The 22,351-nt window shown below is 44.6% G+C and overlaps 1 protein-coding gene across 6 annotated transcripts in view; it reads right to left on the bottom strand.

Annotated features, from left to right (window-relative positions):
* LOC147111928 (protein furry homolog) overlaps nucleotides 1–22,351 on the bottom strand; it is a 486,257-nt gene that overhangs the window by 408,845 nt on the left and 55,061 nt on the right. The window contains exon 1 of one of the 6 annotated variants that reach the window (XM_085999321.1): nucleotides 15,115–17,347. The exons of 1 other annotated variant lie outside the window; for it this stretch is intronic. In XM_085999321.1, the coding sequence (XP_085855447.1) occupies nucleotides 15,115–15,184 (70 nt within the window). In that variant the 5' untranslated portion in view covers nucleotides 15,185–17,347. Of the gene's footprint in view, nucleotides 1–15,114; nucleotides 17,348–22,351 lie in introns of those variants that run through there. 4 more of the 6 variants (XM_085999322.1, XM_085999323.1, XM_085999326.1 and 1 more) reach the window with 4 other exon arrangements.

Genomic DNA, 22,351 nt, shown 5'->3' with positions numbered 1-22,351 from the left:
ACTGATCCACTTGCCAAAGGAAACAGTTTCTTCCTATTTGTTCTATCAAAACCCCTCATTATTTTGAATACCTCGATTAGGTCTCCCCTTAACTTTCTCTGCTTAAGGAGAACAATCCCAGCTTCTTCAATCTATCCACATAACCGAAGTCCCTCATCCCTAGTATCAGCCTGGTAAACCTCCTCTGTACCCTCTCCAAAGCCTTGACATCCTTCCTAAAGTGTGGTGTTCAGAATTATACACAATACTCCAGTGGAGGTCTAACCAGTGACTTCTTTGTATTTGTATTCAATGCCCCTATTTACAAAGCCGAGCATCCCATATGCTTTCTTAACTGCCTTAACTTGCCCTGCTACCCTCAAAGATTTGTGAATGTGCATCTCCATGTCTCTCTGCTCTTGCACCCTGCTCAAAACAGTACCATTTAGATTATACTGCCTCTCCATGTTGTTCCTTCCAAAGTGCATCACTTCACACTTATCCACATTAAATTGCATCGGTCATGTGTCTGCCCATTTCACCAGTCTATGTCCTCCAGAAGTCTGTACTATCCTCACTATTAACTACATTGCAACGTTTTGTATCATCCACAAACTTGGAAACTGTACTCCCTATACCCAAGTCCAGGTTATTTATATATAAAACAAGAAATGCAATGATCCTAATACTGACCTCTGGGGGACCCCATTGCATACTCACTGCCTCCTATCCCTTATCCAATTATGTACCAAGCTACCACTGTCCCTTTAATCCCATGTGCTTCTGTTTTCTGAATATGTCTGTTATGTGGCACTTTATCAAATTCCTTTTGAAAGTCAATATATACATCTACTGCACTACCTTTATCAATTCTCTCTATTACTTCATCAAAGAACTCAATCAGGTTACTCAGACACTATTTGCCTTTAACAAATCCATGCTGGCTGTTCCTTATTAACCCACGCTTCTCCCAGTGAGAAGTAATTTTGATCTTGACAACATCTCTAGTAGTTTTCCCACCACTGTTGTGCTGGCAAGTCCTTCAGAAGCCTCCCAATCACAGCAAGCCATTCTTTACATGGTACTGCATGAAAGAGGGTATGAAAGGGTGAATAGGAGTGATTGTTGGCTGTCAAGATGCAACTAACCATTTCTGTGAGCCCTGGCAAATGCACTTGGGAATGACTGGGGTAAGCTGCCTTCTCAGGCTCTGGATAAGTAAAGTTACCAAGGTATGCAATCAGCTGTAAGGATACCAGCAGCTACCATGCAAAATAGAACTTGCACATTTGCAGGTGCAGTAATGGTCAGGTGTGGCCAGAAACTTGACTGCAACTTCTTGCAGGCATACTGCAGTGTTTACCTATAGGATGGTGCTGTAGCGTGGCACTGAGGAACACCCTTCCTCGCACCAATTTAACTTAAGCAGCTATCGAAGAAGAGACCGAATGTTGGGCTGTACCGTCACTTATCTGCCAACTCAAATCTAACTAAAAAAAAAGCGGTTTCAAATCCGTTGGCATTTAATACCACCCCCACCCCCAGGTGATAAGTTGTACTAGGTTGAAGCATTAACAGGTCCTGAGTAAACCGATGACATATACACACCTGCTGGACAGTCTTGCCATGCAATACTGTGCTCATTGTGCTACTGATCAATTGTGTTCTTGATCTCAGCTGGCTGACAGCTCGGTCCCCAGAGGTCTTTGGTTTGGAATATATACTGGGGACTCCTCTCAATAGCTTTAGTTCTATCAAATACTTAACTACATTAATTGGTTATTCGAGTCATCAAACTATAACTTTGTACAGTAAAAATCTACAAAAGATTGTTTCATCTTTCTGGATTGATTCCAACTTTATTGTTTTAAGTCTTACTGTGTAGGAATGTCTAGTTCCTATCCAAAAGACTGAGGTCCACTCAGGCGATCAAATAAACGAGGTTTAATGAAAACAAACAGAGTTTAACGGATAACTACAGGAGAACATCGAATATAGGTCTAGTCAGTTCGGAGGCTCCACGAGGACCGCTTGGGCGGTCCCGTGGCCGACGTCATGACGTCATCACATTTTGCCCGCCGGTGGGGATCACGTGATGAACGGCGTGACGTCATCGCGTTTACCCGCGCTATTAAAGTGATCGCGCTCTGTACATGTAAACAGTGAAAACAAAGATACAGACTCAGGCTGTAGCCAACATATTATTAAAGGGAATTATATACAATTGATCGGAGTCCCTTAGTGGCTCCGCCACATGCGCCCCCCCAGAATTGTCTTTAATAGCAAAAAGTAAAACAGCGAGGAGGCCTGACAAGCCTGTCAGATCGACTTCTGTAGCCTTGAAGTGGAAGCTGATGGACGGCGGGCGAGCTGGCGGGCGGTTGCGTTTGATCTGGCACGGCGACTGTGGGCGGTCGGCCACGTTTCGGCGGTTGTGCGATCTCGACTGGGCGGTCAAGGTCCAAGTGAGCCGGATTCAACCGGTCAACCGAAATGTGGTCCGGTTTACCTCCGACATCGACCGAAAAAGATTTGTCTCCCGGCTCTATCACGCGGAAAGGATCAGTGTAAGGGGGTTTGAGCGGGTCCCGATGAGCATCGTAGCGGATAAACACATAGTCGGCGTTCTTCAGCTCAGCTGGGATGTGGGAGCTCTGCAAGCCGTGATGTGACGTAGGCACTGGAGCGAAACTTCTAGCCGCCTCCTGGTGTCTGATGAGCTGCTGGGACGCGGACCATAGCTCTGTTGGAGTCGGAAGGAAATCCCCTGGCATGCGTAGCGGCTGGCCATATACGAGCTCCGCCGTGGATGATTGAAGATCTTCTTTAGGCGCCGTACGAAGACCCAAAAGGACCCATGGAAGCCTGTCCACCCAGCCCGCGCCTTGAAGGCTGGCTCGCAGTGCGGCCTTGAGCGACCTGTGGAATCGTTCGCACAAGCCATTCGCCTGTGGATGGTAGGCAGTGGTGCGATGTAGCTTGACGTCGAGCCCCTGAGTCACAGCGTTCCAGAGCGCCGAAGAAAACTGTGGCCCACGATCAGACGAGATGTCCGCCGGTACCCCGAAACAGGCGACCCAAGAGGAGATGAATGCCCTGGCGACATCTGCGGAAGTGGTGGATGACAAAGGAACCGCCTCCGGCCATCGAGTGGTGCGGTCCACCATTGTAAGATGATGAGTAAACCCATGTGAAGGCGGAAGTGGCCCCACCAGGTCCACATGCACATGATCAAACCTACGTTCCGGAACAGCGAAAGTGGCCAATGGAGCCTTGACATGACGCTGCACCTTGGCCTTTTGGCAGACCACGCAGGTGTTGGCCCAGTCGCGAACGTCCATGTGCATGCCCTGCCACACGAATTTGGACGACATCAGCCATTGCGAGGCCTTCATGCCAGGGTGCGACAACCCGTGTATGGCGTCAAAAACTTTTCGGCGTCAGGTGACCGAGACGATAGGGCAAGGATCTCCTACGGAGACGTCGCAGAGTAGCGTAGTGCCCGCAGCATGGAATTTGACGTCGGCCGCTTGGAGGCTAGAGGGGTTGGTTCTGTAAGATTGGACTTCCGGATCCGAGGCTTGATCCGCAGCCATGAGGGCATAGTCGATGCCGAGCTGGACTGCATGAACGGTCGCGCGGGAGAGGCAATCCGCCACCAGGTTGTCTTTACCGGACACATGCTGACTGTCAGTGGTGAATTCTGAGATAAACGTCAACGGACGTTGTTGCCGAGCTGACCACGGTTCGGCGGTCTTGGCCATAGTGAACGTTAGTGGCTTATGATCCACAAAAGCCGTGAACGGGCGTCCCTCTAGCAAGAACCGGAAATGGCGGATGGCCAGAAAAAGGGCCAGCAACTCCTGGTCGAACGTGCTGTACTTCCGTTCGTTTCGCCGTAGTTGACGGCTGAAAAACGCCAGCGGTTGCCACGTCCCATGCACCCACTGTTCCTGCACTGCGCCGATGGCGTAGTCCGACGCGTCGGTGGTAAGGGCGATGGTGGCACCTGGCAGCGGGTGTGCCAGCATGGTTGCAATGGCTAAAGCGCCTTTTGTGTCGACAAACACCTGGTCCATGTCGACCGTCCAGCTAATCGGATCCTTGCTGGACTTGCCCTTGAGGGCCTCGTACAGGGGCTGCATGAGCAGAGTTGCATTAGGGACGAACCGGTGATAAAAATTTACCATCCCGAGGAACTCCTGCAGGGCCTTGATGGTCTGCGGGCGCGGGAACAAAGTAACTGCCTCCACCTTCGTTTGCAGGGGAATTGCGCCGTCTGATGTGATGCGATGGCCTAAGAAATCAATCTGCTGCAGGCCGAACTGGCACTTGGTCGGGTTGATGATCAAGCTGTGTTGACTGTGGCGTCTAAAGAGGGTGCGCAAATGGCAGATGTGCTCCTCTTTATTAGGGCTGGCGATGCGGGTGTCGTCGAGGTAGACGAATAGAAACTTCCGAGGTCCCGAAGCACGGAGTCCATCAAGCACTGGAAAGCCTGTGCAGCGTTCTTCAATCCAAATGGCATCCGCAGAAATTCAAACAGGCCGAATGGGGTGATGACTGCAGTTTTCGGGACGTCTTGTGGGTGTACGGGGACCTGGTGGTAGCCACGGACAAGGTCGACTTTTGAAAAAATGGTATTTCCTGCCAAATGGGCAGAGAAATTCTGATTATGAGGGATCAGGTATCGATCAGGAGTAGTGGCATCGTTCAGGCATCGGTAGTCGCCGCAAGGCCGCCATCCGCCGCCAGGTTTCGGAACAATGTGGAAAGGCGAAGACCAGGGACTATTCGACTGGCGAATAATCCCTAGCCGCTCCATCGTGTCGAACTCCGCTTTCGTAGCCGCGAGCTTGCCAGGTTCGAGGTGTCGGGCCCATGCGTAGACCAGGGAGCCAGTAGTGGTGATGTGATGTTCGACACCATGTTTCGTGGAAGAGAAAGTGGGTCTGGTCAGGTCTGGGAAATCTCCGGAGGCGGCGAGAGAAGTCATCCGGAGGTGGGAACGCGCAGGAGACAGTGCGCGCCACTGTGTTACCGCGGTGGCACGGGATGGAGTGAAAAGTGGCCGCATTGATCAACCGGCGGTGCCATACATCCACCAGGAGACCGTTGGCGCACAAAAAATCCCTCCTGAGGATGGCTCGAGAGACTTTGGCCGTGATGAAATCCCAGTAAAACTGCTGGCCGCCGAAGCACACCTGGACCCGCCGGCTTCCGAAGGTCTGAATGGCCCCGCCATTAGCTGCCTGGAGGGAGGGGCCGTGCCCCCCGACTTGTAGATCAAGATTTGACGCGGGTAGGATGCTACACTGTGCCCCGGTGTCGCAGAGGAAACGTCGACCAGATAGGAAATAGTTGATGAAGAGGAGTTTTCCCGAATTACCGATTCCCATCGCAGCCGCGGCGCGCTCGTTATAACCGGTCCTCTTTCGACAGAGTGGCTGCTGGGTTTTTTTGAGCGAAAAGCTGCAGGGAGGGCGGCAGCATCTTGCCTTCGTGCCAAAACGGGCGTGGTAGTAGCACAACCCTGCAGGTTGAGGGGCTGGAGCAGCGTCTGTGGGGGATGGGCACCTCGTGGCAGTGCAGTGCTGCTGTGTCACCGCGAAGATCTTGTCCGCATCAGCAACCAGCTCTGCGCAGTCTGTGACTGCCGACCTGGATAGGGCAGCCTGAACTTGCTCCGGTTGCTGGCTGAGGAATAGCTCCCTGAAGCGGAAGCATTCCGGTTCGGAGCCCAGGAGCGTGAGCATTTGGCTCATGAGCTCGGGCGGCTTGGACTCCCCGAGGCCGGGCATATTGAGCAGCCGGCAGGTGCACTCTGACTTCGTGAGCCCGAAGACCTGTAACAACCGTGCCTTTATCGTTTCATACTTGCGATCTTCTGGTGGATTACCAAGCAGGCTGACGATCCGCGAGGCTGTGGCGCTGTCGAGGGCGGAAACCACGTGATAGTAACGGGTCTGATCTGCAACGATGTTCCGGATTGCGAACTGGGCTTCAGCCTGGATGAACCACGTGGCTGGCTGTTGCTCCCAGAACTGTGGTAGCTTCAAAGCAACGGCGTTCGAATCCATGTTCAGTAATTTCAGCGAAAACCGTTCGCAAAAGTCAGGGTCACCAATGTAGGAATGTCTAGTTCCTATCCAAAAGACTGAGGTCCACTCAGGCGATCAAATAAACGAGGTTTAATGAAAACAAAGAGTTTAACGGATAACTACAGGAGAACATCGAATATAGGTCTAGTCAGTTCGGAGGCTCCACGAGGACTGCTTGGGCGGTCCCGTGGCTGACGTCATGACGTCATCACGTTTTTCCCGCCGGTGGGGGATCACGTGATGAACGGCGTGATGTCATCGCGTTTACCCGCGCTATTAAAGTGATCGCGCTCTGTACATGTAAACAGTGAAAACAAAGATACAGACTCAGGCTGTAGCTAACACATTATTAAAGGGAATTATATACAATTGATCAGAGTCTCTTAGTGGCTCCACCACAACTGCTTCTTTTTATTTTCTTACAGTACTTATAAATAAACCTATTTGTTTTAGCTTATACCCACTAGCCTTGCAGTTTGGTATTTCCCACCTTTCAGTGACTTTATATGAGGGGTGTTCTGTAACATCTCCAGTGGCTGATATCACAATGAAACGGTAATTGTTAATCCTGGGCAGACTATCTCAGACACGGTGGTCTGGAGATTCCTTCACAATTGCCCCCACATACACACATAATCTGGGTACAAACAAATTATGTGGCTTAAAAGATCGCAGAATATTGGGTCATTTTACTATATTAAAAGGCAATATATAATGCAACAAGTCCGATAGCAAAATACTGCAGATGCTGGAAATCCGAAATAACAACAGAAAATGCTGGAAAAACTCAGGTGGTCAGGCAACATCCGTGGAGAGAAATGTGAGTTGACGTTTCGGGTCGAAACCCTTCTTCAAAACTGGAAATAAAATAAAATAGATCGAAGGCAAGACTGCGATTGAACAAAAGAAGAAAAAGAGACAATAAAAGGTATTCGAAGCCAGACGAGATGGTAATAGGCCCGTGGAGACAAAAGGCAGCTGAGATTAGGTGTGAAGTGTACTGGCAGGTAAGAGACAGCTGCCAGGTGTGAGAGAGAAACAAAAGGAAAGGGGGGGGGGGGGGAAAGGAGGACCCAAAACAAAGGGGTGGAAAAAATTATAAGTAAAAAAGTAATAGGGGCCGAGGTTATGATCTGAAATTGTTGAACTCGATATGGAGTCCGGAAGGCTGCAAAGTGCTGAGTTTTTCCAGCATTTTCTGTTGTTATATAAAGCAAGTTGTTGTGAGTTGCGCACATAACTACAATACACCCAAATTCGGGTGCACACAAAGAGGAAACTCTAAGGTAACATGTATAAAGATGCAGCTTTCAGTTCAAGCATGGCAGAAACTGTTTTGTTAACCAATCAAAAAATTAAGATGCTATTGCACTGGTTGGAGTCATACCTAGCACAAAGGAGGTTGTTGGAGGACAATTATCTCAGCCCCAGGACATCACTGCAGGAGTTCCTCAGGGCAGTGTACTAGGCCCAATCATCTTCAGCTGCTTCATCAATGACCTCCCTGCCATCATAAGGTCAGAAGTGGGGATACACACTGATGACTGCACAGTGTTGAATTCCATTTGTAACTCCCTAGAGAATGATGCAGTCCCTGCCCGCATGCAGCAAGGCCTGGACAACATTCAGGCTTGGGCTGATAAGTGGCAAGTAACATTCATGCCACACAAGTGCCAGGCAATGAACATCTCCAACAAGATAGCATCTAGCTGTCTCCCCTTGACATTCAACGGCATTACCATCACTGAATCCCCCACCAATATCATCCTGGGGGTTACCATTGACTAGAAACTTAACTGGACCAGCCACATAAATACAGTAGCTACAAGAGCTGGTCAGAGACTGGGTATTCTGTGGCAAGTGACTCACCTCCTGACTCCCCAAAGCCTTTCCACCATCTACAAGGCACAAGTCAGAAGTGTGATGGAATACTCTCCACTTGCCTGGATGAGCGCAGCTCCAACAACACTCAAGAAGCTCGACACCATCCAGGACAAAGCAGCCTGCTTGATTGGTATCCCATTCACCACCTTAAACATTCACTCCCTCCACCACCGGCGCACCTTGGCTGCAGTATGTACCATCTACAAGAAGCACTGCAGCAACTCGCCAAGGCTTCTTCGACAACACCTCCCAAACCCGCAACCTCTACAACCTAGAAGGACAAGGGCAGCAGGTGCATGGGAACACCACCACCTGCAAGTTCCCCTCCAAGTCACACACAATCCTGATTTGGAAATATATCGCTATTCTTTCATCATCGCTGGGTCAAAATCCTGGAATTCCCTCCCTAACAGCACTGGCGGAGTACCTTCAGCTCACGGACTGCAGCTGTTCAAGGTGGTGGCTCACCACCAACTTCTCAAGGGCAATTAGGGATGGGCAATAAATGCTGGCCTTGCCAGCAACGCCTACATCCCATAAATGATTTTTTTTAAAAGCAACATCAAGGAAGAGTAGTTCGCAAGATCATCATGTGTATAAACAGACAAGAGTACAATGATGATGCCTACAATTTGATTATATTATCATATAACCAATCACATCTGCCGCTGTTTTAAAAATTAAACATGCAGTACATTTTATCCCACTTGACCCACTTCTAAACCTCATCATTGCCATGACCAGACAACCAACTGCAGCTGATTTCTATGCAATATTTTCTACCTTTGGTTCTCATGCTGTTTCTGTCAACACCATTTTGACTCTCAGCCTACCACAATCATATTGAGCATGGCTAACCCTCATTGCAGTCACCAACCGATCCTAGGTTTTAGCTTTAAAATTTGTAGTGTGTGGTACTGATATTTCTAAGGAACAATACCCATTTTCTTGGCTATCCAATATCACATAACTTTTCATAGTGTGCAGCTTGTGCTAGAGTGAGCACAAAAGCTCAACAGGGCTAATTTATTTTCCACAAGGCTGTCCTTGCATTTAAAGCGTCTTTCGGATGAGACGTTAATCCGACGCCCTGTCTACTCTCTCAGGTGGACGTAAAAGATACTATGGCACTATTTCGAAGAAGAGCAGGGGAGTTATCCCCGGTGTCCTGGCCAATATTTATTCATCAACATCACTAAAAACTGATTATCTGGTCAATATCACATTGCCGCTTGTGGGAGCTTGCTGTGCGCAAATTGGCTGCCACGTTTCCTACATTACAACAGTGACTACACTTCAAAAGTACTTCATTGGCTGTAAAGCACTTTGGGACGTCCTGAGGTCGTGAAAGGCGCTATATAAATGCAAGTCTTTTCAAAAGCTCAATATTTTGTTGTGAAGTGAAATCTCGGGGTTCAGCTCAGGATAGAAATATTACTTCAGTCCTAAGTCCAATGAAGAATTGAGAGCAAACAGGAAATGTTTGTAAGACCAGTCCCTGAAAGACAGTAGTCAAGCCATGTTCCACATCAGTTTGTATCCCTGGTGGAAAAGTATCTGGAATCTCTAGGCCCAATGGAACCTCCTTTAGCATTGATCACAAATCTACAAATCTGCTCTCACATTGGACTCCTATCTAGCGCTGATACCAGAGAATCTTGACCAGTACTCCTGTGATAAAGAATGCCACTGGTGGCAAATGAAACAATTTTCATTTCAGCCACTTGGCATCAACATCAAATAACAACAATTTACAAAGAAAGACTTGCATTTATATAAGGCTTTCGATAAGGTCCCGCATAAGAGATTAGCATGTAAAGTTAAAGCACATGGGATTGGGGGTAAGGTACTGACTTGGATAGAGAACTGGTTGCCAGACAGGGATAGAGAACTGGTTGCCAGACAGGAAGCAAAGAGTTGGAATAAACGGGTCTTTTCCGAGTGGCAGGCAGTGACTAGTGGGGTACCGCAGGGATCGGTGCTAGGACCCCAGCTATTCACAATATATATTAATGTTCTAGACGAGGGAACTAGATGTAATATCTCCAAGTTTGCAGATGACACAAAGCTGGGTGGGCGTGTGCTGTGAGGAGGATGCCGAGAAACTCCAGTATGATTTGGACAGGTTGGATGATTATACTGCATCTGCCATGCATCTGCCCAATGTGGATCGATGCGAGGTTATCCACGTTGGTGGCAAAAACAGGAAGGCAGATTATTAACTGAATGGCAATAGATTGGGAGAAGGGGAATTGCAACAAGACCTGGGTGTCCTTGTGCACCAGTTGCTGAAGGTAAGCATGCAGGTGCAGCAGGCGGTTAAGGCGGCAAATGGTATGTTGGCCTTCATAGCGAGAGGATTCGAGTACAGGAGCAAGGATGTCTTGCTGCAGTTGTACGGGGCTTGGTGAGACCACTCCTTGAGTATTGTATGCAGTTTTGGTCGCCTTATCTGAGGAAAGATGTTCTTGCCATGGAGGGAGTGCAGCGAAGATTCACCAGACTGATACCTGGGATGGCAGGAATGACGTATGAGGAGAGATTGGGTCGAATGGGCTTATATTCACTGGAGTTTAGAAGAATGAGGGGGGATCTCATTCAAACTTATAAAATTCTAACAGGACTAGACAGACTAGATGCAGGAAGGATGTTCCCGATGGCGGGAGAGTCCAGAACCAGATGTCACAGGCTAAGGATAAGGGGTAAGCCATTTAGGACAGAGATGAGGAGGAATTTCTTCATCCAGAGAGAGAGTGGTGAACCTGTGGAATTCTCTACCACAAAAGGCAGTTGAGGCCAATTCATTAAATATATTCAAGAAGGAGTTAGATATATTTCTTAAGGCTAAAGGGATCAAGGGATATGGGGAGAAAGCAGGGACAGGGTACCGAATTTGGATGATCAGCCATGATCTCATTAAATGGCGGAGCAGGCTCAAGGGGCCGAATGGCCTACTCCTATCTTCTATGTTTCTATATAATGCCTTTATTTTACAAGAAATCCCAAAGCGCTTCACAACGGCGCAATCAATTAAATATAAAACTGCCACATCCAGTGCAAAGCTCCTCCCACTCTGCCCTAACAAGGTGGCTTAACGTTCAACTGAGAAAAGAACTACTGACCACTGTGACCTTTCCATTTTCTATATCAGACATTCTTGTTATCTAGGTGAGGTCACCAATGCTGCATCAATATGCACTGTACTATGCACATTTTCAGCTGCAGATAGCACCAATTAGGAGATGGGGTTACAACTGCCAGGACCAATTTGAAAAAAGACATGTACAGCTAAAGGAAACGAGACGTTCTAAACTTCTCAGACGGAGCTGATGGGTGTACCAATCAACTGCACCATCCAGTTCCCCCTTTATTAAGTGTTTTTTTTAAAGTTTTGAATGTTGGCTATTCATTAAAGAATAAATAACTAAACCGATATTTATAATGTTTTTAATAAGTAAAACCTATAACTGGAAGAGAAAAAATACATTGCACTGATCAGGATAATGATAGTGCACTTTTGGTCTTAAACTTAATTTCTTGGTTTGTGTCAGGTATTTCAGGGTAATTGGGATGCAAGATGTAAACTTTTTCTTAATGCAATGTAGAACTGCATTTAAGATGGCTATTATAAACTCATGATTACGCCACAGTGTTGGCAATCAAATAATTTAGCATGCTAGTACCAATATATCACACTTGTGCCAGTATTTTGTGATCACATCAAATTGTTCCCATCACTACCAGCTGCAGTGACAAACTGCTAACAAGAAGTATTTCACTCCAGCTAAAATATATAGCTCAAAATTAACTCTCTGGACACAACCCAAGTGACAGAAACAAATTCTGGAATGTTACTGCTGGATGCATCTCTCAATTTGGGAGGCCAGGTTTCATTTAGTCATTTTTGCAATCTTTACAGACTCTGAAGCTGAGCTTTGAGTAAGCCTGGTATGCATTGAAACCATGGGTAGAAAGGAGGTGCTGAAACAACTGTCACTGGAGTCCTACATCAGAGCAACTGTAAATACATTTCAAAACTGCATTTAGCTTGAACCAATGGCTGAATTGCTGAAAAAACGAGGTAAAAAAAAAATCACAAAGTTGATTAAAATCAAGCTAGCTGAAAATAGGATCATAAACGTGGCAGATTGAAAGAAAACAACAGCACCAATGGGTACCTCGTTAATATTAAAAATTAGTGAACATCGACGATAACAACACAGTGACAGGCTTCAAGAAAAGATAGAGGCAAATGGAAACTATGGATTTTTACAGAAAACTGATCCTAATATTTTATTTCCATGTGCTGATTGAATTAATGAAGTAGTACTTTATATATACAGGCAAGACTTCCCTGATAAATGCATATTATAGTTTTCACTGTAATTTTCATCTAAATAAAATGTCACTTTTTTTGTATGGCAGGAATCCCTCCATTTTTTCCTGAGTTGCACAATTTGCAAATCCTGCCAGTTGCTAGGAGATACACAACAGTAGAATAGTGGAGAGTATTTGAAGACCAGGACCTCAAACCCGGCACCAAGCTCATGGTCTACAGAGCAGTAATGATACCCGTCCTCCTGTATGCCTCAGAGACATGGACCATGTACAGCAGGCACCTCAAAGCACTGGAGAGGTACCACCAACGCTGCCTCTGCAAGATCCTGCAAATCCATTGGCAGGATAAGCACACCAACATCAGTGTTCTCGCTCAGGCCAACATCTCCAGCATCGAAGCTTTGACCATGCTCGATCAGCTCCGATGGATGGGTCACATCGTCCGCATGCCCGATACGAGACTCCCAAAACAAGCGCTCTACTCGGAGCTCCGACATGGCAAAAGAGCCCCAGGTGGGCAGAGGAAACGCTTCAAGGACACCCTCAAAGCCTCCTTGAAAAAGTGCAACATCCCCACCGACACCTGGAAATCCCTGGCCCAAGACTGCACAAAGTGGAGGAGAAGCATCCAGAAAGGCGCCGAACACCTCGAGTCTCTTTGCCGGGAGCAAGCAGAAGCCAAGCACAAGCAGCGCAAGGAGTGCACGTCAACCCAAGCACCCCACCCACCCGCCCCTTCAACCACTGTCTGCCCCACTTGTGACAGAGACTGTAGGTCCCACATTGGGCTAATCAGTCACCGGAGAACTCATTTTTAATGTGGAAGCAAGTCATCCTGGTTCCGAGGGACTGTCTAAGAGAGAGAGAAGAGTGATGATTCTCTTTTGCTTCCTTTCCATAAGGAGATACCTGACCTCTGCACAATACCTCCTCACAGGAGCACTGCTGAAATCTGGAAGTTAACAAAGCAGGTGACTGAAACTGCACATAACCATCCCATACTCTAATATAGTGTATCATCATGCCACATAATTATCTATGTCTACATACTACAACTAGTGAATGCTGAAAATTATTCAGCTGAGATCACACAACATAAACATGATTGAAAAATAAATTTGAAAGGTACAGTTGTTTTCTTCCAAAACTTGTTGAAAACCTTTCAACCAGCAATAACTCTACTGAAATCATGCCTTCATAGCTAAGAGTTTACAAAAGTTTAATTAGCCAAATAACAGGTTAATACCTTGTCTCTCAAATAGCCTACCAACAAAATTAGTAATTTCTCACTACTGTAATCTATAGAAATTCAAAAATCACAATCCTGTTAGATCCTAGGGAATTCACCCATTTTCTTCCATTTTTGTTCTAAAAATCGTAAGAATCCTGTAGACATTCTACAACATTTTTCAGTGAGTACCTCACACATAGAATGCACAGTCTATTCCTAAAAATTCAAAGCTCTTTTCTTCTCAAATTATCCAAATATTAAATAACTCAATTAAATTAGCACTTACCTTTTCTCCTGCTCAAAGAAAATCAAATCAGCAACTTTGAATAGAAAGGTGTAAACTGCAATGCTGGATTCTTAGAGGACTACTTCTTGAAATGACAAAATGCCTTTTAATTACTATGTTATTGTTTAATGGCTATGGATGATGTCAACAAACTGTTTGCAAGTTAAGGGATGCAAAATCAAGATGGTCAGTGATGTGAATACAGTTCTGTCATGACCTTAAGGTAAAAGGTTTTATACAAAGACTCTACTTAAAATTTTCTAAAAATATAGTTACAGGTACTGCAAAAAGATAATAGCACATTAACATCAATATCTTTGACTTCTGATCTTTTATAGTATCAGTTTAGGCTGTTCTAAACTGTTATCACAGTAGCTCTCAATTGCGCAACACATTAAAAACATTTTGAAGGACACAAACATGAAAGAGGTCTGATAGAATGTAAACAATTCTAAAACCAGGGTCCAGAGGTAGAATATACTGACACTGAACAATGCTTACTAATGTTAATTCTCAAATTCATTTAAAAAAAATAATTTTGTGTACTACAATATATAACAAGCCCGTCGTTACCGATTATTCTGTGGCAAATTGCGTGTGCCCTATCTAAAACCTTCATCTTTATTTTACTACACCAATGAAATTCTAAAAATCAGATACAAGCATTGGACATGAATGTTTAGTACTAATTTCTATATTCAAACTAAACAAATATTCAAAGTAAAAGCTTTGCACCTACTGCCTATATCTATGGAATGTATAATCCTACCTAAATATTATTTTTTTTAAAATCCAGCACAGACACATGAAAACCAGTGACTCAGTTGCCTGTCATTTTATAGTCAATGTGGTCGTTAATATACATTATCGTTGTATGTAACTGTTGCCTGCCAGAACTACGCAGTTCTAAAAGGCAATTATAAAAACAACTGGCATGGAGTCGTACCACCCTCCTGCTTGTTTTTTTTAAACTGCACGGAATTTTTTTCATCATTAAGACTAAACAAAATTAAACATAGGCAGGAAATGCTACTCTGGAATGCACTGCAATTGTAGGCCTTAAAAGCAGCTTGATTAGGGAATTCAATCAAGGCAAATCTTGCTCAATTCCCTTACAGCCTCTGCACGTAATCAGAACTATTTAAATCTGTGACATTTTGATTTCAAGTGGCAGCTGGAAACAAAACAAAAACTACACTGTGATGTGCAACGATGGCAAATATAAACCAAAATCATTATTCATTAAAAAAAAGTACTGTGCCCAACAGAGCACACTATGTTCGGTGTTTACTTACTATTGCTCCAGGATTTTAGCAATGACTTGATGCTGATCTCAAAGAAGCCTGAATCTTGCTGGCTGGCCATATCGGCAGTATACAAAGAAGCTACTGTGATCCTAAACAGCAATGGCAGGTACTGTGCACAATCAGTAATGCAAACAGCAGGTTAGGAGAGACAAGAGATCTCTATACAGACTCTTATTCTTGTCCTCAGCAGTCCTTTTAAAAGAGCATAAGAGGTCTTTAATTGGTCGCTTGGTGCCTTGTGCAGCTTCTATCTTCTCGGTATTCTGTCTGCCAATGGCTGGTATTTATCGGTGGACCGAGATGATGTTGAGGTCTGCTGTCTTTCAACATGCATTCTTTGTATGTTTGCTCAAAGCAATTGCTAGACAAATACTATTAGAATGGGTCCTTCAATAGTGTTTGAGGTGTCCTGTTCATTGCTTTTCTGTCTGACAGACTTAAATCTATGCAAAAAAGGGAACAGCGCTGCGCTGATCCATTGAATGCATGCGCCTCCACACACAAACACAGCACCGACTTGGAACCACACTGAGAAGGCGATGAAAGCTTTTCTGCAGTCACGGGAATTTAACCGGCTCTGATATCCTTTCTTTGCTTAAAAAAAATCTTAGTGAACACTCAGCATGTGCAGCGGTCTGATCTTTTCTTCAAGCAGAGTGCACTGAAATATATTCAGCCGCATCATGCTGCAGTAAAGCAGAACTGCACCCATATATCTGGTTGCAGTGACGTTAAAAAGCCCATCAGTCAGCCCAATCCCGAGGGAGAGCGCGTATGATTCAGCAGCAGCACGGCGTTAAGCTTGGCTTTTTTTCTGTTATTTTGCCTCTACGGTAACTAGCTTTGGTTCATTAAAAAAAACTCTGTCAGTCAACGCACCATTTTATATACATCCTATCGTTGGATGCAGTAAGTGATCAAAAAAAACAGGTGGGATAATCTTACTCCTTTAATTATCATACAACATGACTCAATTTAAAGGGAATAAAAACATCTTGTTTTTACATTAATAAATGAGCTTCGTGGACGCACAGCCAATTTAATTACAGCGCTTACTACAGTCACAAAAAGACTACTGCGACAGTATCAATGTTGCCTGTATGCAATACTGCTCCTCTCAGAATGCATGATATATTTCCAAGTTATTGCACTTCCTTCTTCTCTAAATGATAGAAACTTTCTAGCGTACACACCACCCCAGAATAGGATGGACCAGATTTTGCTGTTAAAATAACAAAATGGCGCTCGCCGTTATTTATGCGTAAATGGTACAGCAACTTCAGGCAAGGGGTAGATCCGCAGTTAAACGCAAATATCCAAAAATTGCTGTTCGAGTTGTGCCGCTCTGCAGTTAGCGGCGCAAAAACAGCATTTCGCTGTCTGCCTCACCATTGACATTCATTGAATGTTGTGAAGTTGCTGTATTTGCTTGGTAGATACAAATTAAACACACCCTGTTATTTAGGGCTAGTAATTACAAGCATAATTAACAATGTGACTGCAAATCAATCTCTTGGGCACCGAAATTAACTATTATAAGTGTGGAATCTCATTCCTTCAGGTTGTGAATTTGTTTAGATTTTTAAAATGTCACGTTTAAAATTTTAAAAAAATCTTACTTTTCTTTTCTGTCTCTTCCTCTTTTTTTTCTCAATCTAATCTTTCTTTCCCTCTCTTTAATTTTCTGCACCTGATTTGACATTGAATTCACCCCCTTTAATTCACCATCCTTCTCAGTACTTCTGCTGTTTATTTTCCAATCCTTAAATCTCATTGCTTAAGAAGATACCCTGTTCACTCTGCTCCCAGATGCCCTGTTATCAGCTCGCACTTTCAGCAACTTAGTAAGCAAAAACATTTGAGCTGAAGAGTGCAGGGGCAAGTCTAACTAATGGCAGACGCCATTAGATGCCCTACAACAGCAAAATCTGGGACATTGTATTTCTTGAGGAGAGGCACTTTTATTGTTTACTACTATCCGGGCCATCACTAAGACTGCCTATTTCCACCTCCGTAATATCACCGGACTCCCCTCCTGTCTCAGCTCGTCAGCTGCTGAAACCCCCCATCCATGCCTTTGATAACTCTAGACTTGATTATTTCAACGCACTCCTGGCCAGCCTCCCACGTTCTACCCTTCATAAACTTGAGGTCATCCAAAACTCTGCTGCCCTTGTCCTAACTCACACCTTCACCCATCACCCCTGTGCTCGCTGACCGACATTGGGTCCCGGTTAAGCAATGCTTCAATTTTTAAATTCTCATCCTTGTTTTCACATCCCTCCATGGCCTCACCCCTCCCTATCTTTGTAATCTCCTCCAGCCCCACAACCCTCTGAGATATCTGTACTCCTCCAATTCTGGCTTCTTGAGCATCCCTGATTTTAATCACTCCACCATTGGTGACCGTGCCTTCAGCTGCCAAGGCCCTAAGCTCTGGAATTCCCTCCCTATACCTCTCCACCTCTATTTCCTCCTTTAAGATGCTCTTTAAAACCTACCCCTTTCATCTGCCTTAATACCATCTTATGTGGCTTGATGTCAAATTTTGTTTGATAACACTCCTGTGAGGCGCCTTGGGAGGTTTTACTACGTTAAAGGCACTATATAAATACAAGTTGTTGTTGTTGAAACAAAAAGCATTCCATACAATGAAACTCTCTCGAATTCAAAGCAACTATCATTGCAGTATAGGCAGTCCCTTGTGACATCAAGCATTCTGCAACACATTTCAACATTCCTTGGCACAACAGCAATGTTTTTTTGCTAACATCAGTACAAGAAATCTGACCTTTGCAAACATACTATTTAACAAACCACTTAAACAAATACCTAAAATTTGTTACAAATATATTTATATTTAGAATATGTAACAAATAGAAAATAAATTTGGGAGCTGAGAAATTACTATTTCTCGAGGTTGTCAGGTCATCAGCTAACATACTGCTACTATTTTGCCATAAGGTAGGACTTTGCAATAATTAAAGATTCATACGACTTTTTACTTTGGTGCTTTATAACATTAATTTACAGCTTGTGCACATGACTGAAGCAATGTCCTCTGCATCTGTGCATAATCTGGGTGCGGGTGCAAACCAATAATGTGGTTTGAAAGATCACGCAGTTTTGTGTGTAAGTTAGTTACACTTGTAACAACAATGTGCGTAAGTGTCCTCTTTTTTTTTAATGACGATCCATCAAACCCACTGCCCAAACAAATCTCCCCCACAAAATTGGTCATACACCCAACTATCAAATGTGAGTATCTTCCAATTGTGCTTGTTTGGAGAGTCTCTTTATATTGTGACCTGATTTTAAGGTGCAGCAGGAAAGAAAGTCAATCTCTGGTATTTTATTGAAATTTTTGGAATGTTTTTAAACAAAAAAAAATCCTCACTGAGACCTGCTCTATATATTTTCTGTTTCTTTGAATCGATCTTTATGGCATAAGTATAAGTTATATTAAAAATTAAATAGCTTCTCCAATTGCAGATTCTTAAACATTGTGTGCCTGCTGTACATGAATGATAGTTAAATGAATTGAAACTTAAATTTTCATACTTAAAGAAAAAATATATGATGTGGTTTCAATGCTTTCTCTGGACCCCATTGTTTACACTAATTTCCGCCTATTTTAAGTTTGGGCGTAGAATTGTGAATCATTGTTAGATTAGTGCCAGTAAACTTGTTTTAATTTAAAAGCTTTTCATTTTCTTCATGCTACATGATCCCTACCTGGTTACATCTGTGGATGTTTGAAATCTCCTCTCACCCCCTAATTTTAGTGGTTTTTTTTGGCTGCAGTTTTTAAATTCTGTTCGAATGCAGTAAGTACCGACTTTTATACATTTAGGAGTCATTACTCAAACATTTGTCACTTTGAAAGCACGTTCTCAACCTGGTCAGTACTCAGCAATCAACTTTTCTTCATTTGATTTTTGCAATTCTTCCTGTCCCTTCAGTCGTGTAGTGTACATGCACTTGCATTAGACTGTTTCCATTTTTGAATATTTTTATATATATTTGCATCAATAAAATAGATAATTGTCCAGGTATTTACTCTATACTATTCATCTAAAAGGTTGACTTCTAATTACAATGTGATGAATATTTAAATGGAAGTCTGCAATGAAGCAGAAACAAAATGGTTGCTCACTACTGGGAGCAAGACATAAGTACTGAAAGCCACAATGAACTGCCATTCTTCAAACGTACACAATTCTCAAGAAATCTCAGCTAAATAAGCTGAACATGGATATGTACACACTACACAGCAATGATGTATGTGAAACTGCTTAAGAGACAGTACATGGCAATGAGAAATTAAAATAACCACAGCAGCCGGATGCTCCACTTCTCAATACCACAACGAAATTAATGCTGGGCTCCGTTTCAAAGTGGCCATGAAGCCTATGCAGTCAGCAGCATCAGAGCTAGCTATAAGCATGTGATCACTCCCCAGCCATTTTTTTTATTGGTTTAAAGGAGGCTGACAAGGTACAATTGCCAGTATCCTCCATGATATTATATTCCTTGGTATAATTCTTTTAGAAGCTTGGACCAAGCTTCTGCACATTGAGAATGGCAAGGAGACCACACAATGGCCCAGAACTTGGTGTCGGGGGCCGACATCTGAAACCTGGCCCGCAGTGGATTTCCTGTCAGTGGCCCGGTTCTGATGTCGGTGCACTGTGCTAACCTGACCCAGCGGCGTAGTTAGTGCGATGTGCCGGCTGGGATCAGGTGAGCACTGTTCAGCCAATCAGGGGAGGGGAAACTTCATTCATAAGTTTGAGAGTAAGAACTGTCAAACTCATGAGAAGTACTGCACCCCAAAACACTACTTAAACATTAAATAAAATTTTAAAAAACATCCCAATCATTAAATTAAGTATAAATAAGTTTAAAACAATAATTTAAACAATTTTTTTTTTTGAAAAAAATAATTTTTTTAATAAAAAGGGTCTAAAACTAAACTTACCTTATTGTAGATTCTTTAAAATAATAAACCTGTGGGAAAAAAATTCTAAATTGCACTAAAACACCACTTACCTGTAAAAATAAATACTTACGTGTGCTTTTTACAAGCGTAAAGACCGGAGGCCTCTACACATGTGCAAATCCCCCAAAACGGAGGAAATCCAAGACGCACGCGCTGCCCCCTACAGCGCATGCACTAGCCTCTTCACCTCTTGGGTTAGAGGAGAGGAAATGCCGGTTTTCAGTGCATGCGCTGTGCGTGCTGAAAACCGGCATTTCCTCCGGCCAGACACGTGAGTACCCCTTCCGTACTCACGCGTTTGGGGAGGAATTACTGCCCCATTATCACAAGGAACCCTGGGTGCAGACTTTAACTTGCTCTGTGGGGAATTTTTTGGGGGGTCAGTGGGCATGATCGGTGGCGGTTTGGGTGGGAACATTTTTTTGACAGCGGTTAGGGAACCTCCATGCCAGTCTTCCAGATGTTGGGTCTGTCATCGCTGAACAGACCCGACACCAAGCGGCGTGGGAGGTAATTTAGATCATTATAGAGATTGTCAAAAGGCACTTAAATACTATTTTAAGCTTACCTTTCAATTTTATGAGTTCCCCCATGGGTTATACACTGCTCGGGTATCACGTCAGCTCAGCAGGTCATGAGTGGATTCAGCATTGAATTATCTGATTACTTGACAGCTGCAAAAGTGGTATAAAAGCTCCCATCTCATAGCAGTTTACTTTCCAAGCTCAGAAACTGTTGCTTACTGCATTTGGAAGACAGATTGAGCTTTGTGCAGCTTGCAAGTGTTTGAAGCCAACTCTCTATCCAGTGCCATCTCATTGGAACAACCTCTCTGACCATTGACAGATTTGCTTCTGTCAACTCAACTTCACCTGCCATCTATTCCATCAGCATGGGTGCCCTTGAAACTATCTCACCTTTGTCCTCAGAATCCCACCACGATCAGCCCCAACACCAGCAGCACCAGGCACACCAGCAGCACCAACAGCAACACCAACCTTCTCCGCAATCAACTGATGCTGCACAGGACACAGGGCATCAGTACCCAACCACATTGCTGCCCGGTATGCCATGGATAGCTTCACCATGGCCAGATTTACTTCACTTGATGCTGTACACCCTGGCTGCCACATGATGCGCCAGGTTGGCACCACCCCACACCAACACCATAAAGCATCCCTACAATTCCCAAGCCATTCCTTTCACACTCATGACCATTGTGGGGGGTTACCATTATGTCTCACCATTCACTGCAACTCACTAAGCCACTTCCAAAGGTGCACACAAATCTGTCCAAGAACTCAAAGGGCTCGATTTTAATAGCCCTGAAGAGGCGGGTTTGGAGGCGGGTCGGCAGCGAAAATTGGAAAAAATGGCTTCAGACACCCAACCCGCCTCCATCCCGCCCCCACCCAATTTTCATGAGTGCCTGTTCAGCCGCTCCCAAACTGACCTGACTGGAACTGGTGGGACAAGCAGTTAAGGCAATTAAGAGTCTGTTAACTGCCTTACTAATTCTATTTTGATAGTGGTTTCCCATTTTCGTGCTTCTGGCTCCTGTTTCCCGTCTTGTCAGAAACAGGCCAGCTGCAAGGAGATGAGTTGCTGGAAGACATGATTTGTAGTAATTGGTGTAGCATTTTAAAAGCACTCCTGTAACATGGCTGACATTCAAATGTAACAACCTGGTTGTTGGAGGTTTAGGATAAGATTTTGCTAATCTACTGACCTTGAGTGTTCAAGCTGACAGCCATCTGCAGTGTGACCTGATAGAAACAATTTCAGGCCACTTCTAGTGTGCGCTTGCAAGCTTCTTGCCTCAAGTGAAATCTATAGCTACGGGATGGAAAACATTTATATCCTCTCATCCTGGTCGTCAGGTTCGGAGGAAGAGCAGCCGCGGCTGCACCACAACCAGCCACAACAGCAGCACCAACACCAGGAGTGTCAACCTCCTCTTCACCCACCTGATGATGCACAGGGCAGAGGGCCCCAGTGCAGGGCTGCACCTCGCTGCAGGAGATACCCCCAACACAGGGTTTACAGGTAGAGGATCAACCTCCTCAGCATGACTGAGCAGCAGTGCCAAAGGAGGCTGAGACTTTAGAGAGATGTAGTCACTGACATCTGCGCAATGCTGCACCAACACCTGGAGCCCAGAGGAGCATGTGAATACTCCTTGCCAGTGGCTGTCAAAGTCACCACCGCACTCAACTTCTTTGC

The sequence above is a fragment of the Somniosus microcephalus genome, chromosome 10, assembly GCF_052327205.1.
Source record: "Somniosus microcephalus isolate GS21.2 chromosome 10, FLI_Smic_1.0, whole genome shotgun sequence".
Taxonomy (NCBI): Eukaryota; Metazoa; Chordata; class Chondrichthyes; order Squaliformes; family Somniosidae; genus Somniosus; species Somniosus microcephalus.
This window is presented reverse-complemented; position numbering and strand designations above follow the sequence as displayed.